Source organism: Hylobates moloch, unplaced genomic scaffold (genome assembly GCF_009828535.3).
Source record: "Hylobates moloch isolate HMO894 unplaced genomic scaffold, HMol_V3 SCAFFOLD_5, whole genome shotgun sequence".
In the NCBI taxonomy this organism is placed as follows: Eukaryota; Metazoa; Chordata; class Mammalia; order Primates; family Hylobatidae; genus Hylobates; species Hylobates moloch.
The window spans coordinates 85,018,601-85,035,860 of record NW_026652280.1 but is presented as its reverse complement, the minus strand read 5'-3'; the positions used below and the strand labels follow the sequence as shown (position 1 = coordinate 85,035,860).

The window sequence follows — 17,260 nt, the reverse complement described above, 5'->3', positions numbered from 1 at the left end:
GGATGGATGTGTACAGTGGTCCCTTGGGAACTGGGACATATCTCAGGGAATGGTGTCTGTGCTCGGCCCATTCACCAGAAGAGTCCGCTCACAAGCCAGAGGTCTTGTCTTGGTTTATTCAGGCTGTACTGAGATTGGGAGGATGGGCAAAAACCTGGGGGTGGGGCTGGCAAGGAGGCAGTTGGCCTAACAGCACAGAGCTGAGGGGGCCAGGTGGGTTCAGGGAGGGCAGGAGACTCGGGGCTTCATATCCGGTTTCTGCACACGGGCAGTGAGCGGGAACTTGGTGATGCCACAGGTATTGCTCCCTCGGTGCAGCCGGAAATAGCCCTAGGAGGTTAGGGGACATAGGGGCGGGAAGGTGGGAAGAGGCCTGTTCTGCCTTGCCCCTTCCCCCAATAGATCACACTCACCTTCTCTCCCCATTGGGCCCCCCAGGAGTTCTTCAGGATCCAGTATGGGGTGGGGTGTGGAGGCTGAGGCTGAGACTGGGATGAGACTGTCTCTGCCCATATCCCCTCCTCTGACTTGACGCTGCCAAAACCCACCAGCAGGACAGAGTGGTCCACAAGCTGGGGGTCACAGGTGGTGGATGTGGCCTTGATCACACCTTTCCGGTATAGCTGCAGGGGGTGGGGGCCGAGGGGCTGAGTGTGAGGGCCAAGTCCCCTGTATGCCCCTCCCCCATCTCACCTGAAGGGGCTTCATGTTGATGGTCACAGTGATGGGGCCATAAGTGGCCAGGTACTGGGCAATTCCTGGGGACGGGAGCATCATCAGTCCCTTGGCATGTGGGTGTGTGGGTCTCTGTCTGGCTCCTTCGCTCCCCCCACCCCCTCTTGTCTTCTAGCCCAGTAACCCAGCGTGTCTGCCTCTGCCCTGGTGTCTGCCCTGCCATCCGCCCCTGTCCCTGCCCTGCCCGCACTGTGCTCGCTGTTCTGCAGCATGATAAAGTCCTGGATCCAGGCCACCTTCTGGTACTTCTTCGGGTGGCACCTGTGGGCTCTGACTTTGCCCTGGAACGGGTAGTCCTTTTCACTGGCCAGGCCGCCTGCAGATAAGCAAGACAAGGGAGGAGGCTCCACTCCTGCCCACCCTGTCCCCCTGCAGATGTCCCGAGCTGCGGGGCAGTGCACTCACTGTTGTTGAGGACAGTTATGAACGCGTCCCAGACAAAGCCACCATGGCAGCCATCCCCACAGCGGCTACAGTCCAGCAGTTCTGGTGCAAGAAGGGACAGTGTGGGTGACCAGGCCCCTAGGCCTCCCTCCCCTGTCACACGCGCACCCTCTCCCAACCCTACCCTGCACGGAGACGTCCACGAAATCCCAGAAATTGATGCGCCACAGGGCCTCTATGTTGCTTGCCGCTGCCATGGCCCAGCAGCAGTTGCAGTTTTTCTGGAGGGCGAGAGGGTGGGGTGGGGCTAGGTGTTCGGGCCGTGCCCCTCTCCCTCCCACCACTTAGCTGAATTAGAGCGAGCTGGGTAGGAGCAGATACCTGGTCCTTGATGGGTGAGATGGCGCCAGCCACCTTCCGCCAGTCACAGGTGAAAGGTACTGACTCCTCTGGCTCTTCAGACCTTATTTCTCTGCCCATGCTGGGGACCCCTCCAGCTGCCCTCCGATACCCATAGAGCTGGTCAAACTCCTCCTCTGGGGAGCAGACAGGACCACTGAGGTCTCCGTTTTGACCCCTTCTCCCTGTTCTGCCTCTCCCACTCCAGCTGTTGGTCCCATAATGGCCTGAGGGGCAAAAAGGCAAGGATAGGCCAGGCGTGGTGGCCCACGCCTATAATCCCAGCACTTTGGGAGGCCAAGGTGGGTGGATCACTTGAGGTCAGAAGTCCGAGACCCCATCTCCACAAAAAGAAAAATTAGCTGGGTGTGGTTGTGTGGGCTTGTAGTCCCAGCTACTTAGAAGGCTGAGAGGTTGGGGGAATTGCTTGAGTCTAGGAGGTGGAGGCCGAGTGAGCTGTGATTGCACCATTGTACTGCAGCCTGGACAACAGAGCAAGACCCTGTCTCAAGAAGGCAAGGGTGCCAAGCCTAGAGAGGCTGGGCTCCCTGCTGGGTGCTTCCCTGCAGCTGCTGCACTGGCCCCTAGGCTGGGCTAGGACACAGGACTGCAGAGATTCTGCCCCTGCACTGGGTGATTTGATACCAGCACCCAAGCCCCTGGTCCTCAGGGAAATGAATTTCCTTCCCTGGGAAGTGAAAATTGAAGGTCCACTGGGTCCAGCTGCCAGTGTCCCTGGGGAGACCGCTTCCCCAACCACCACCTACGAGCCAGAAGGGTTAATGGTACCTGTGAGGTCACTGAATGGAGTCACCCCAAACTCAGCTGTGCCCAAGTCCTCCTCCTGCAGCCTCTGAGCCTGGGCCAGGTTGTGGGCAAAGATGTCCAGGCGGCGAGCATGCTCTGGACCAAAAGGGAGTTGTCCTAGGCTGACTCCCAAGCCCTTAGGGGCAGGAAGTAGCCGCTGGCTGGGCACCCTTCCACCCACACCCACCCAGTTGGGCACTGGCTCCTTTCCTGTGGCCCCCACAAGGCCCCACTGCAGATACCCAGGCCCAGGAAGTGGTTACCCAGCCCACCGAGGGTTGGGTTTTCCCCAGAGGCAGCCAGAGGACCATCTCTGGCCACCCTAGGTGGGAAGCCAGGCAAGGGGTCTGGTGGCGGTGACTCAAGGAAAGGATGTGTGGCTGGAGACCAGCTTCCTGCCAGGCCACGTCCTTTACACCTCTGACCACAGGAGGAGAGCTGGAACATGGCAGGGAGAGGAGATGACAGGGCACGGGCAGCCTGGGCTAAAAGGCACACACAGATCAGCCCCCTAGAGAGATCAGCACAGCGAGAGGGCAGAGGCAGGGGTTAGATCATGGGCTAGAGAAGAAGTCCCCAACGTGGGGACAAAATGGATGTCCTTGGGTGTTTGCTGAATAAACGAGTGACTAGGTGTTGGCCCCCGCCCACTGCCTAGAATCGCAGGGAAGTGGCTGTGGACCCATGGGATCACATAGGACTAGGGCAGGACCCCACCCCCTGCCACTGCCCTCCAGATCCATAGCAGAGAATGATCCTGGACCCACTCATGCCTTTGGGAAACCAGGGAACACACCCCCAGCCCTGGCCTGTCCTGCTGAGTGGCCTTGGCCATGCCTGTTCCCCACCCTGAGCTTCAATTCTTCATCAATTACAAAGCGGGATGGCTGGGCTCCGTGGCTTACACCTGTAATCCCAGCCCTTTGGGAGGCCGAGGCAGGCGGATCACCTGAGGTCAGGAGTTTATGACCAGCCTGGCCAACATGGTAAAACTCCGTCTCTACTAAAACTGTAAAGGTCAGCCAAGTGTGGTGGTGCATGCCTGTAATCCCAGCTACTCAGAGGCTGAAGCAGGAGTATCGCTTGAACCCGGGAGGTGGAGGTTGCAGTGAGCCAAGATGACACCATTGCACTTCAGCCTGGTCAACAAGAGTGAAACTCTGTCTCAAAAAAAAAGTGGGGACTTGGACTGGAGATGTATGTGCCCTGTGATACCTTCTGGGCTCAAGTAACTCCGGTTGAACTGGATCTGGAACAACTTGAAGGCCTCTTTCAGCTCTAGCGGCTGGGGACCTAGGTCCTGGCAAGGAACCAAGAGTGGAGAGGGGCAGTGGGCAGAGGAATCATTGCTGGGGCCCCACCTTAGCTCCCAGCCGTGCAAGGACTGGGCTAGGGGTCAGCCAGTTAGCCTTTTCTGTCTTCCCATGTGCCCTTGGGCACGTCAGCCCCCTCTCCAGCCTCAATGATTCCCTCTGAAAAATGAGAATGACAGGCCAGCTGTTTCTGAAGGGGTAACCCCAGGTGTGGGACTGGCATAGGTAAAGGTTTTGGAGCACTTACCTGGGCCCTAAAGGAGCCTCTGATGCCTTGGACTAGGCCTGCCACCAACAGAGCCAGGAGGCAGGAGGGGTGGGCAGTCAGTGCCATGCCGGTGCAGTCTGGAGTGGCATGGAGGCAGGAAGCCGTGCAGGTCGAGGAGCATGGTGTGAGGGCGGGGCTGGAGAAACCACGAAGGGGAAGACAGGCTTGGTGGGTTGGGGGTGGACCCCTAGAACCCACAAGTTGCTCAGGCCTTCAGGCTTTCAGTCCTCTGCCTGTCTGCTCCCCATCCCACCCCTTTTTCTTTCTTTCTTTCTTTTTTTTTCCACCCAGGTTGGAGTTCAGTGGCATGATCTCGGCTAACTGCAACTTCTGCCTCCCAAGTTCGAGCAATTTTCCTGCCTCAGCCTCCCGACTAGCTGGGACTACAGGCATGCACCACCATGCCCAGTGAATTTTTTGTATTTTCAGTAGAGACAGGGTTTCACCATGTTGGTCACGCTGGTCTCGAACTCCTGACCCCAGGTGATCCACCTGCCTCAGCCTCCCAAAGTGCTGGGATAACAGATGTGAGCCACTGCACCCAGCCAAGGGAACCACTCTTGCTCATCCTATGAAGCTCAGTCAGCTCAATGGCCACCTCTTTCAAGAAGCCTTCCCTGCTTCCCCAACCTCTGGTAGAAGCTTTGCAGCCCCTTCAGCCCAGCTGCACCTGTGCCCATTAGGCGTCTGCCTCCAACCACACCAGAAGTGTTCTGTTCGCTTGTGTCCTCGGTGCCCAGGATAGGGCTAGGCATGAGGCAGTCTCGCTAGGTGTTTGTTGACTGAACAATTGATCATCATGAGTTTTAAACAGGAAAGCAGGCTGGGCATAATGGCTCATGCCTGTAATCCCATCACTTTGGGAGGCCAAGGTAGGAGAATCATTTGAGCTCAGGAGTTGGAGACAAACCTGGGCAACTGAGCAAGGCTTCATCTCTACTTAAAAAAAAAAAAAAAAAAAATTAGCCAAGCATGGTGGTGCTCTCCTGTAGTCCCAGCTACTGGGGAGGCTGAGGCCAGTGGGATTGCTTGAGCCTGGAAGATTAAGGCTACAGTGAGCTATGATCATGCCTCTGCACTCCAGCCCGGGTCCAAGATCCTGTGTCAAAAAAACAAAACCAGGCCAGGCGCGGTGGCTCATGCTTGTAATCCCAGCACTTTGGGAGGCCGAGGTGGGTGGATCACCTGAGGTCAGGAGTTTGAGACCAGCCTGGCCAACGTGGTGAAACCCTGTCGCTACTAAAAATACAAAAAAGTAGCTGGGCATGGTGGCAGGCGCCTATAATCCCAGTTACTCGGGAGGCTGAGGCACAAGAATCACTTGAACCTGGGAGGTGGAGGTTGCAGTGAGCCGAGATCACGCCATTACACTCCAGCCTGGGCAACAAGAGTGAAACTCCATCTCAAAAAACAAAACAAAACAGGAAAGCGCAGAGTCAGAGTCCGGGAGCAGCAATTGCAGCTAGTGCCTCCCATTCCTCATCCCTCCCACGGCCTAGGGATGATGAGGGGGCTGAAGAGCCAGAAGGATAACAGGGTGAGCATCACAGACAGAGGGAGGCCAAAGCCTGACTTGTGAGGTCAAGGGCTGGGCAGCAGCATTAACACCGTTACTGCTGCCTTTGTTCTAAGTGGGTCCTTGGGCTGGGGACCTCCCCTATAGGAGTTCAGGTTGAGAACTGGTGACCAAGACCAGAGAAGGATGTGAAGACTGGCTTTTAGGGTTCCATGGGGTGGGAGACAGGACAGCTGTAATCCTGGGATTTATTCACTTACATGCTCACTACCGCATTTCTTTTTTTGTTTGTTTTTATGAGACGGAGTCTCACCCTGTCGCCCAGGCTGGAGTGCAGTGGTGTGATCTCGGCTCACTGCAACCTCCGCCTCCCAGGTTTACGCCATTCTCCTGCCTCAGCCTCCCGAGTAGCTGGGACTACAGGCGCCCGCCACCATGCCCAGTTAATTTTTTGTATTTTTTAGTAGAGACGGGGTTTCACCATGTTAGCCAGGATGGTCTTGATCTCCTGACTTCGTGATCTGCCTGCCTTGGCCTCCCAAAGTGCTGGGATTACAGGTGTGAGCCACCACGCCCGGCCTACCGCGTTTCTTTATTAGGATTCCTCCCAGAGTCGTGAGGCCACACTTTGTCGCCCTGCCCAGAGAATAAACCAAGGGGCTTCTCTATCTGAAAAGCAAGCTGCTGCCTTTATTGAAATGCCATGGACAGACCATCCCCAGAGTGGTGCCTGGCCCTGTGGTTCTAGAGCCCAGTTATGGGCCCCAGCCAGTCTTGTCCTGTGTGTGACTGATGGTTAAGTCTCCATGTCAGCCCTCAGAGGTGGAAGTCCCACTGTGGGCCTCTTGTGATGGTAGGGGATGTGGGAGGCCACGGGGAAAAGGAACTGGAGGTGTGGGGCCCAGTGGCCTTCCTCTTTGATCCTCTCCTTCCTTCCCCTGAACGAGAGCTCCCAAGGCCAGGAGGTTTGGGTCTGTCTGTTTTTGGTCAGTGCTGTGTCCCTGGTGCCTAGCACCACAGCATCTGCTTCACAGTGGCCACTCAGTAGACACTGTTATGTTCTGTTTTTTTGAGACAGAGTCTCACTCTGTCGCCCAGCCTGGAGTGCAGTGTCACGATCTCGGCTCACCGCAACCTCCGCCTCCCAGGTTCCTGCGATTCTCCTGCCTCAGCCTCCCAAGTAACTGGGACCGCAGGTGTGCACCACCACGCCCGGGTAATTTTTTTGTATTTTTAGTACAACAAGGTTTCACCATGTTGGTCAGGCTGGTCTCAAACTCCTGACCTCAAGCAATCCACCTGCCTTGGCCTCCCAAAGTGCTGGGATTACAGGCGTGAGCCACCGCACCCAGCTGAGTAAAGGTTTGTTGAGTGAATCAATGAACTTCCTCCACCCGCTCACTCATTTGTTCATTCAACTGCCTACTCTGCAGATCCCAGCTGGCACCCAGTAAGGGCTAAGCCATGGGCACAGGGGCCTCACTGCCTGAGAGGAGCTCCCTGCTTGGTAGGAGGGAGACACTGATCCAGTGGTGTCTGGGACCTTGAAAGGGACCCAGTGCAGAGCAGGCGAAGGCAGGGAAAGTCACTAGGGGTGCAGAGGACAAGGGAGGCATTCTGAGGAGGCAACTCCAAGTGGGAGGCTCACTCGGGCTGGATAGTGCAAAGATGGAGGTTCAGGTCTAGGTTGTGCACCAGCTGTGCACTAAGTCATCCCCCCGGGCCTCATGTCTTCATCTCTAATTGGCAATGACAATTCTCAGGCTGAGGCTTGAGTGGAAGATGCTTAGTGGAGCACCCACCACTGTGGCTGGCACAGAGTGGGTGTTCGCAGGGCGGGTCCTTAATGCTCTAATATGGGGCAAGGAGCCCAGCGAGTCTTGAAGTCCGCGGGACATGAGTGCAAGTCCCATCCTTCACCTGGGACAAGTCTCTCAGCCTATCTGTGAAATGGGGTGATAGCAGCACCTCTTTCCTGCCTTTTTTTATATTTCCTTTTTTTGAGACAGGGTCTTGCTCTGTCACCCAGCCTGGTGTGCAGTGGCACGATCTCGGCTTACTGCAACCTCCACCTCTCGAGTTCAAGTGATTCTCCTGCCTCAGCCTCCTGAGTAGCTGGGATTACAGGCATTCACCACCATAGCCGGCTAATTTTTGTGTTTTTAATAGAGATGGGGTTTTGTCATGTTGGCCAGGCTGGTCTGGAATTCCTGACATTAGGTGATCCACCCACCTTGGCCTCCTAAAGTGCTGGGATTACAGGCGTGAGCCACCGTGCCCAGCCTATTGTGGTATTATTACATACTATAAAATTCACTTTTTTTTTTTTGAGGCAGAGTCTCGCTCTGTCGCCCAGGCTGGAGTGCAGTGGTGCGATCTCAGCTCACTGCAAGCTCCGCCTCCCAGGTTCACGCTGTTCTCCAGCCTCAGCCTCCCGAGTAGCTGGGACTACAGGCGTCCGCCACCACGCCAGGCTAATGTTTTTAGTAGAGATAGGGTTTCACTGTCTTAGCCAGGATGGTCTTGATCTCCTAACCTCGTGATCCACCCTCCTTGGCCTCCCAAAGAAAATTCACTTTTTTGAAGTGTACAATTCAGTGGGTTTTTGTATGTTTGCATAGTTGTGTGACCATCACTACTATCTAGTTTTAGAATATTTTCATTATCCCAAAGAAAACCCAGACCCCATTAGCAGACACTCCCCATTCCCCACCTTCATCTGGCAACCATTAATCTACTTTGTTTTTCTGGGTTTGCCTATTCTGGTTATTTCATATAAATGGAATACGTGGGCCAGGCGCAGTGGCTCACGCCTGTAATCCAAGCACTTTGGGAGGCCGAGGTGGGTGGATCACCTGAGGTCGGAAGTTCAAGACCAGCCTGACCAATATGGTGAAACCCCATCTCTGCTAAAAATACAAAATTAGCCAGGTGTGGTGGCAGGTGCCTGTAATCCCAGCTACTCCGGAGCCTGAGGCAGGAGAATTGCTTGAACCTGGGAGGCAGAGATCGCGGTGAGCTGAGATCATGCCATTGCACTCCAGCCTGGGCAACAAGAGCGAAACTCTATCTAAAATAAATAAAAAATAAATGGAATATATGACTTTTTGTGTCTGGCTTCTTTCACTTCACATAGTAGTTTCAAGAATTCACCTATATTGTGGCATGCATCAGTACTTCATTCCTTTTTGTGGCTGAATAATGTTCCACTGTGTGGATGTACTGCGTCTTGTTATTCATCAGTTGACGGATTTTGTGTTGTTTCTGCATTTGGCTCTCATATATAGTGCAGCTATAAACGCTGCGTACAGATTTGTGTGTGTGTACATATCTTTTCAATTATCAATTATCCTAGGTATGTATACCTAGGAGTGAAATTGTCAGGTCATGTGATAACATTTTGAGGAACTGCCAGGCCATTTTCCACCAACAGTGCATGAGGGCTCCAGTTTCTCCATATCTTTGCCAACACTTGTTATTGTCTTTCTCGTTTTAAAGAGGTATTATTATTATTACTATTTTTGAGATGGAGTCTTGCTCTGTCGCCCAGGCTAGAGTGCAATGGCACGATCTCGGCTCATTGTAACCTCTGTCTCCCGGGTTCAAGAGATTATTCTGGCCGGGCGCGGTGGCTCACGCTTGTAATCCCAGCACTTTGGGAGGCCGAGGCCGGCGGATCACGAGGTCAGGAGATCGAGACCACAGTGAAACCCCGTCTCTACCAAAAATACAAAAAAAAATTAGCCGGGCGTGGTGGCGGGCGCCTGTAGTCCCAGCTACTCGGAGAGGCTGAGGCAGGAGAATGGCGTGAACCCGGGAGGCGGAGCTTGCAGTGAGCCAACATTGCGCCACTGCACTCCAGCCTGGGCGACAGAGCGAGACTCCGTCTCAAAAAAAAAAAAAAAAAGAGATTATTCTGCCTCAGCCTCCCAAGTAGCTGGGATTAGAGGCACGTGCCACTACACCAGCTAATTTCTTTGTGTTTTTGTAGAGACGGGGTTTCACCATGTTGGCCAGGCTGGTCTTGAACTCCTGACCTTGTGATCTGCCCACCTCGGCCTCCCAAAGTGTTGGGGTTACAGGCGTGAGCCACGGCGTCGGGCCTATTATTATTATTTTTAAAGATGGAGTCTTGCTCTGTCACCCAGGCTGGAGTGCAGCAGTGTGATCTGGGCTCACTGCAACCTCCACCTCCTGAGTTCAAGCGATTCTCCTGCCTCAGGCTCCTGAGTAGCTGCGACTACAGGCACGCGCAACCACGCCTGGCTAATTTTTATATTTTTAGTAGAGACGGGGTTTCACCATGTTGTCCAGACTGGTCTCGAACTCCTGACCTCAGGTGATCCACCTGCCTCGGTCTCTCAAAGTGCTGGGATTACAGGCGTGAGCCACCGCGCCCGGCCCCTAAAGAGCTATTATATTTAACCTTCTGGCCCCAGCAGCTGGGAGAGATGGTGGGGGTAGAGTGGCGAGGAGCCGGCACTGCGCAGCTCACCTGAGCCCCAGGCGCTCGCCTCGGGACCCACCAGCACGTCCCCTCCTCGGCAGGCTCCTTCCCCGGGGTCACGTGGAGGGCGACTGCGGGGATAAGCAGGGATGGCAAAAGTAAAGGAAGGGCGGGCCCCAGGCGGGGGATCCCCGGACACGCAGCGCTTTCCTGCCTGGCCCCGCCCAGAGACGTGGGCAAACAGGCCACGCCCCTTCCTGGGAGCCAGTCCCGCCCATACTCCGCCCCCAAGGACACGCCCCCACTTGGGGCGGAGGCGGAAACCAGGCGGGGGGCGCGGGTGCGAGGAGGTCGAGGAGGCGCGTTGGCACCCGACTCTGTCATCCCTCACGTCCGACATCAGCCCTACCCTCCTTCTCAGGGGCTTCCATTCATTTTGTGCCAAAAGGCAACTGCCGCCCTCACCCCCAAACTTGTAGCTTTGTGGATGGAGGGTGTGGGGGAGGCCGTGTGCAGTGAAAGGACCACCTGGCTGAAGACGGTCCTGGGGGTGGAGGGCAGGAGGGAGCGAGAAGGACAGTTCTGCTCCTGGGAACCTCTCGTCCCTGGGCGAGGGTCTGGGGACCCTGGATGAAGTTTTAGGATCTTTTAGAATGACAGTCTGGGGCAGAGAATAAATTTTTGCAGGGAGCAGATTGAGGGTCTGGAGGACTGGGTTAGGTGGGCTCTAGGTACCCAGGACGATCTCGAGAGGCACACAATGAGAATCTGGGGCTCCAGGATTACGGTGTGGGTGCACAGGATGAAATTCTGGGGGCGCAGATTAGGTAGGATCTAGGTGAGCAGGATGACATTTTTGACGAGCGTCTAGGGGCCCCCGGGTGAGTCTGGGGGCCTGGCATCAAGGTCAGGGCCCCAGGATCGAGCGCTGGGGGACACTGGTCCGGCGCCGGGAGGCGGCTCCTGGCGGCGCCGCGGGGGACCGGGTAGGGGCCTGTGGCTGGCCGGGGGCGGAGAAGCGGGGGGTCGGGGTCCCTCCCCCTGGCGCGGGCTCAGGAATCCGCCGAAGGGCGGGCGGAGGCGCTGGGGTGGGCCGCGCCGCGGCAGGCGGGCGGGCGGGGGGCGCTTCCTGGGGCCGCGCGTCCAGGGAGCTGTGCCGTCCGCCCGTCCGTCTGCCCGCAGGCATTGCCCGAGCCAGCCGAGCCGCCAGAGCCGCGGGCCGCGGGGGCGTCGCGGGCCCAAGTGAGTGGCTGTGACCGTCCGTGGAGGAGGGCGCGGGCCGGAGTCTTGGCCGAGTCCGCGGCAGCGTAGCGCCCACAGAGGCCCGCGCTCCTCGGCCTTCGCCGCAGGGGTGTGGGGCGGGGACGGGGTGGCCAGTGGGGGAGGGCCTGGGACCTGGGCCTGTCAGGAGTCGGCCCCCAGCCCTGGGAGACCCCGAGGCCCAAGCACGGTCCTGAGCGGGCAGTGGCGGGGGCTGGGCTCGGGCTCCCGGTACAGGGAGTGGGGGTGCCGCGGCAGAGGCCCCTGACCCGTGTCCACCATCTCGCAGCCCCAGGATGCTCCCCTGCGCCTCCTGCCTACCCGGGTCTCTACTGCTCTGGGCGCTGCTACTGTTGCTCTTGGGGTCAGCTTCTCCTCAGGATTCCGAAGAGTCCGACAGCTACACGGTGGGGACAGTGAGGGCCGCTGGCCTAGGACGGGAAGGGTAGGGAGGAAGAGACCGGGACCCCGGGGTGGCTGCTGCCAGGGAAGTCTTCCTCCCCTGGCTGGTGGAGGGCTGGGGGCCATTGTTTGGAGCAGGCCGGAGGGTGGCCAGGCTCAGGCCCTAGTCTTGGCCTGGCCAGTTGGAGGAGATCTTAGGGTGACCACTGGCCACTTCTGGTTCCCTTCCAGGAATGCACAGATGGCTATGAGTGGGACCCAGACAGCCAGCACTGCCGGGGTGTGTGTGCCTGGGGGACCAAACACCCCCAGGAACCCAGAAAGGGATTGATAGCTGCTTTCCAAGGGACAGCCCCACCTCCAAGAGCTGCCGTGGGAGCCCAGCAGCCCGTTCTATGCCCAGCTCTGCCACACGGAGGCCAGCTCTGGCTCTCTGGAGGCCAGTTGAGCTAGGGGTGGCCTCACCCTCTCCCAGAAACCCAGGAAACCTTGCCCCTACCCCTCAGAGGAGCTGGATCCTGTACACCTTCTCTGAACCACTCTCCTGTCCCATCTCTTTGTCTCTTCACAACCTGGGAGGGTAGCGTCCCCAGGGGTGGGTAAGGAGGCCTTCCTCTTGGGCTGAGCTAGGGCTAGGGCCGTGGGGAGGGATAGAGACCCACTGGCAGGCCAAGAATGAGGGCAACAGTGGGAACAGATGCCCCACCTCCAGCCTTGGCCAACCCTAGGGAGGGGTCCTGAGCAGGCAGACGTAGCTTGTTGAGCAGAGTGGGAAGGCTTTGCTGGGGCCACACATCTCAGAGAAGGCCGAGCTGGGTTCCTGCCTCCGCTCCCTCCAGGGCCAGCCCAGGAAACTGGCTGTGCCCAGCAGGCCCCTCTCTGCAGATGTCAACGAGTGTCTGACCATCCCTGAGGCCTGCAAGGGGGAAATGAAGTGCATCAACCACTACGGGGGCTACTTGTGCCTGCCCCGCTCCGCTGCCGTCATCAATGACCTACACGGCGAGGGACCCCCGCCACCAGTGCCTCCCGCTCAACACCCCAACCCCTGCCCACCAGGCTATGAGCCCGACGATCAGGAGAGCTGTGTGGGTGAGTGGGGACTGCTCTGGTGCCTGGCTTCCAGTCCTCTCACCAGGCGTCTTAAACTCAGACCTCATGTTCCTCCCCGGCTCAAAAGGGCCACTGGTGACGTCCACACCCTCATCCAGACACTCATGTTGTTTAGGACCTGCCACAGGTGGCCCCAGCTTGTGTGCCACTGCTCCAGCCAGCTCTCGGCCCCTCCCCTCGGTTGCTGCAGAGACACTGCAGGAACTCTGCCTTCCAGTGTCTGTCCCCTGGGAGCCGCAGGCCTTGGAGGAAGGAGAGTCCAGGAATCAGTGTTGCTGGGGGTGTGTGGACAGGACCTTATTTCCTATGCAACCCCCAACATGCAGTTTTAGAGGTTAGGGGTGCCTTTCCTGTTGGCTCCAGGCTGGTGAACTCTTACGTGTGCTGTTGAGAGAACCAAATCCAAGTGTTGGAGCTATCTGTCATGTTGGGTGGTGTGCGGGATCCCAGGTGGGGACTGAGTGGTGTCTCTTGCAGATGTGGACGAGTGTGCCCAGGCCCTGCACGACTGTCGCCCCAGCCAGGACTGCCATAACTTGCCTGGCTCCTATCAGTGCACCTGTCCTGATGGTTACCGCAAGATCGGGCCCGAGTGTGTGGGTGAGTCCAGGAAGCAGCTTCTCTAGTCCCAGCTTTGTGCCCCTGGTCTGGCACTTGCCCTAGCACCTGACCCGCATTCAACCCAGGCTTCACCCCGGCCCCTGCCACCTCACCCTCCTGTCATCAGACACAGAGGACTGTAGGGGGGTGCGTTTGGGAGGTGTCCTGGCTGACCCTGCCTAATTCGGCTCCCTAGACACAGGATTATGGGTGGTGAAGCCTTGAGTCCCAGCCGGCTCGAGCCCACCTGCCCTCTGCCCTCCGCCCTCCTTCTGCCTCTATCCCAGACATAGACGAGTGCCGCTACCGCTACTGCCAGCACCGCTGCGTGAACCTGCCTGGCTCCTTCCGCTGCCAGTGCGAGCCGGGCTTCCAGCTGGGGCCTAACAACCGCTCCTGTGTGGGTGAGGCTGGGCCGGGCCAGGCTCCTGGGTCCTGGGCAGGGAGGTGTGAGGTGGGGGCGCTCCCTTCTTGACCAGCCCAGGTAGAGTGGAGGCTCTGGGCTGCTCCTCCGCTTTCATCCTTCCTGTTTCCTGGCACCCCCAGATGTGAACGAGTGTGACATGGGGGCTCCATGCGAGCAGCGCTGCTTCAACTCCTATGGGACCTTCCTGTGTCGCTGCCACCAGGGCTATGAGCTGCACCGGGATGGCTTCTCCTGCAGTGGTGAGAGCTCCATCCCTGCTGCGTACTCCTCTGTGGGCCCCCAGGCCCTAGCTATGCCGTGCCTCCTGCCACACAGTTCTCCATTTGAGGCCTCCGCGTCCTGTCACTGTGCACTCAGCTGCCGCCTGGGTACTCCACACTGGCTGGCTGTGGAGCACTCCCAGGCTAGTGGGGGAGGCACAAGGAGAGGCAGCTAGGTCCTTACTGAAGCCTACTGGGGAGACTGAGGATGTGGGTGCCACCTGTCCCATGTGTCAGGCTCACCTGCATTTACCTGCATTTGAATTTTGCACTAGGACAAGTCACTCTTCTCTCTGAGCGTGTTTCTTCTTCTATAAAGTGGGTTGTCTTGAGGATTAGGTGAGAGTGTGATAGATGGGCTCCAGCAAGTCTCAAGCTGCAGTGCTTTAAAGTGAATGAACTGCCACTTAATGAGAACCTGCCCTCGTAGTGTATTCCCTGACACACTTGGCCTCCTTCCTCTCAAGAATCCTAGGAGGTATGATTTTCTCCTTCCTCTACAAAATGAGGACATTCATACCTCCCTCCATGTTTGTTGGGAGGATTACATAAAAATAATCACAAAGTCCTGGGTAAATGGTGACTTTCATTATTCAGCTAAGAGAGGTTAAGTGACCTGCCCAAGCTCATACAGCCAGGATGAGATGGGGCCAGGGCTCGATCCCAGACTTCTTACACCCTGTAAACTGGCATGTACCCCCTATGTTATGCTTTGCTGCAGGATGAGGCCTCACTGCCACCTGGCAGCATGAGGGGAACAAGAGAAAGGAAATGTTCTCCCAGTGAAGTTCACAGTTAGCTGGAGGTGACCACTGGGTGCTCGGGCTGACTGTGGGTTGCAGGAATTGGGCGTTACAGCACAGGCCAGACCCACAAAACTCATCTAGTCTAACACACTCATCTTACTGATTGGGAAAATAAGATTCCCCTAGATCAGCTGGTGGGATTCACACCCAAGCGTCTAGATTCCCAGTAACTTATTGAGTGTTTCTTCCAGTTCTGGGCAGAGAGAAGTCTGTGAGCTGGGGCAGCCTGGGCAAGCTTTCTTTGAACCCTCCATCTCCCGGCTAAGCTTGTGGCTTGTCTCATCCCCCTGTCTTCCTACATTCAGTCTAACATGGGGCTGGGCCTTCTTGAGAAACGTTTGTGGGACCGAATGGTGAGGAATGCCCTTGACCCGGGGTCCCCAACCCCATGCTTCCTCAGATATTGATGAGTGTAGCTACTCCAGCTACCTCTGTCAGTACCGCTGCGTCAACGAGCCAGGCCGTTTCTCCTGCCACTGCCCACAGGGTTACCAGCTGCTGGCCACACGCCTCTGCCAAGGTACAGGTTGCCCGGGTGGGATGGGCAGGACGGTGTCAGGAGCTGGCAGCCTGACGCCCCCGATTCCAGCCCCTCTCCCCTGGCACAGACATTGACGAGTGTGAGTCCGGCGCGCACCAGTGCTCTGAGGCCCAAACCTGTGTCAATTTCCATGGGGGCTACCGCTGCGTGGACACCAACCGCTGCGTGGAGCCCTACATCCAGGTCTCTGACAAGTGAGTCAATTCGATGCCAGGCCCCCACAGAAACTACGTCTCCCAGGGGGCTTTGGGGCCGACTGGCATCTGTTCAGACCAGCGAGTGCCCCTGAGGGATGATGGGAATCACAGTCCTTTATGACAACCAGTCACAGGGGTGGGGAGGGTCTTTTTAGGATTCCCTCCCTTTGCAGGGCAGGAGAAATTGGGGGGACGGGCAAGGAGCTCATTCGTGTCCCCCACCTCGGGGTCTCTAGCCGCTGCCTCTGCCCGGCCTCCAACCCTCTGTGTCGAGAGCAGCCTTCATCCATTGTGCACCGCTACATGACCATCACCTCGGAGCGGAGCGTGCCCGCTGACGTGTTCCAGATCCAGGCGACCTCCGTCTACCCCGGTGCCTACAATGCCTTTCAGATCCGTGCTGGAAACTCGCAGGGGGACTTTTACATTAGGGTAAGGTTTCTGCAACCCTCAGCTGACATGCACAATCTAAAACTGAACTCCAGGACGCCTTAAGGGGGAACTCGGCCAGGCTGCTATGCCCAACTCCTCCCCAAAGCCCCGCCCCCGGGAGGCGGGGTTTCTGTAAGAAGACGGGGTACTCTAAACTCCCGTGGTGCAAAGGGCAGACGGTTAAATGCAATTCTAACGAAGCACTCGGACACGGGAGTTTGAGTCCCGGTACTGGTTTTCCATATCTGATCTCAGTTTCTTCACCCACAAACCAAGGAAATGGCGTATGCAGGGGCCTGGGGTCAGAAAGTCCACTCCTTGCTGGTGGATCTGTTAGGTGGGAGGGGGCCGGGGTGGCTCACAGTGAGCTGCTCACAGTGACTGGCAGTGGCATGCATGGGTCTCAGCAGGAGAAGGGGTTTGTCTAGTACCAGCGCTTCTCTTTCTTTTTGAAATTGAATGCTCTGAAGGAAGTCTGCTCACTTTGGATCACCAAAGGTCCCACCACTCCCAAGAGCCACATGTGGCCTTGAATCATCAGTTAGCCTGGGTCAGACAGAACGAGCTGGAAAGGGTGGGAAGAGCCCCAGCAGATTTCTGAGGGCAGGACCCTGGGTGGGGGAGGAGAGACGTCGAGGGTGTCAAAGAGCTGCATGAGAGCCCGGGGTCGCAGCCTGGCCAGGGCTGTTCCTCTGCCTCACGGCCACGGGGCAGGGAGGTGATGCTGGGGCAGGGGCCTAGCACACAGGCTGACACAATATATATGTCCCCCCACCCACTGCCCTGCAGCAAATCAACAACGTCAGCGCCATGCTGGTCCTCGCCCGGCCGGTGACGGGCCCCCGGGAGTACGTGCTGGACCTGGAGATGGTCACCATGAATTCCCTCATGAGCTACCGGGCCAGCTCTGTACTGAGGCTCACCGTCTTTGTGGGGGCCTACACCTTCTGAGGAGCAGGAGGGAGCCACCCTCCCTGCAGCTACCCTAGCTGAGGAGCCTGTTGTGAGGGGCAGAATGAGAAAGGCAATAAAGGGAGAAAGAAAGTCCTGGTGGCTGAGGTGGGCGGGTCACACTGCAGCAAGCCTCAGGCTGGGGCAGGGTGGCACTTGGGGGGGCAGGCCAAGTTCACCTAAATGGGGGTCTCTATATGCTCAGGCCCAGGGGGCCCCATTGACAGGAGCTGGGAGCTTTGTACCACGAGCTTCAGTCACCCCGAGAGGAGAGGAGGTAACGAGGAGGGCGGACTCCAGGCCCCGGCCCAGAGATTTGGACTTGGCTGGCTTGTGGGGTCCTAAGAAACTCCACTCTCGACAGCGCCAGGAGGCCCTGGGTTCCATTCCTAACTCTGCCTC

General features: G+C 57.4%; 2 protein-coding genes across 3 annotated transcripts; one reads left to right on the top strand and one right to left on the bottom strand.

Moving 5' to 3' along the window:
• Positions 1-50: 50 nt before the first annotated feature.
• CTSW (cathepsin W) lies at positions 51-10,006 on the bottom strand. Its single transcript, XM_032153476.2, has 11 exons — positions 9,918-10,006; positions 3,886-4,042; positions 3,541-3,625; positions 2,308-2,421; positions 1,501-1,655; positions 1,304-1,400; positions 1,141-1,221; positions 926-1,051; positions 694-758; positions 414-623; positions 51-330 (listed from the first exon to the last, which is right to left on the bottom strand). Exons 2-11 carry the CDS (start codon positions 3,970-3,972, stop codon positions 220-222), a joined length of 1,131 nt encoding a protein of 376 aa, XP_032009367.1. The 5' UTR covers positions 3,973-4,042; positions 9,918-10,006; the 3' UTR covers positions 51-219.
• Positions 10,007-10,977: 971 nt separating this feature from the next.
• Positions 10,978-17,253, top strand: EFEMP2 (EGF containing fibulin extracellular matrix protein 2). Of its 2 annotated transcripts, XR_004248182.2 has the most exons (12): positions 11,027-11,111; positions 11,419-11,536; positions 11,763-11,811; positions 12,417-12,623; positions 13,122-13,244; positions 13,532-13,648; positions 13,791-13,910; positions 15,138-15,257; positions 15,346-15,472; positions 15,712-15,907; positions 16,697-16,966; positions 17,064-17,253. XR_004248182.2 is itself a non-coding variant. In XM_032153465.2 (11 exons), the coding sequence occupies exons 2-11, from the start codon at positions 11,426-11,428 to the stop codon at positions 16,856-16,858; spliced, it is 1,332 nt and encodes a 443-aa protein (XP_032009356.1). In that variant the 5' UTR covers positions 10,978-11,111; positions 11,419-11,425; the 3' UTR covers positions 16,859-17,253. The 2 variants fall into 2 exon arrangements, 1 of the variants encoding a protein (XP_032009356.1); XM_032153465.2 differs by having other exon boundaries at positions 10,978-11,111; positions 16,697-17,253.
• Positions 17,254-17,260: the final 7 nt, after the last annotated feature.

Coding starts and splice junctions, on each gene's coding strand:
- CTSW (XM_032153476.2), bottom strand. CDS start 3,972: ATGGCACTGACTGCCCACCCCTCCTGCCTCCTGGCTCTGTTGGTGGCA. Junction 1,052..1,140: donor CATAACTGTCCTCAACAACA/GTGAGTGCACTG, acceptor GCTTATCTGCAG/GCGGCCTGGCCAGTGAAAAG. Junction 759..925: donor GCTGCAGAACAGCGAGCACA/GTGCGGGCAGGG, acceptor TCCCGTCCCCAG/GAATTGCCCAGTACCTGGCC.
- EFEMP2 (XM_032153465.2), top strand. CDS start 11,426: ATGCTCCCCTGCGCCTCCTGCCTACCCGGGTCTCTACTGCTCTGGGCG. Junction 12,624..13,121: donor CGATCAGGAGAGCTGTGTGG/GTGAGTGGGGAC, acceptor TGTCTCTTGCAG/ATGTGGACGAGTGTGCCCAG. Junction 13,649..13,790: donor TAACAACCGCTCCTGTGTGG/GTGAGGCTGGGC, acceptor TGGCACCCCCAG/ATGTGAACGAGTGTGACATG.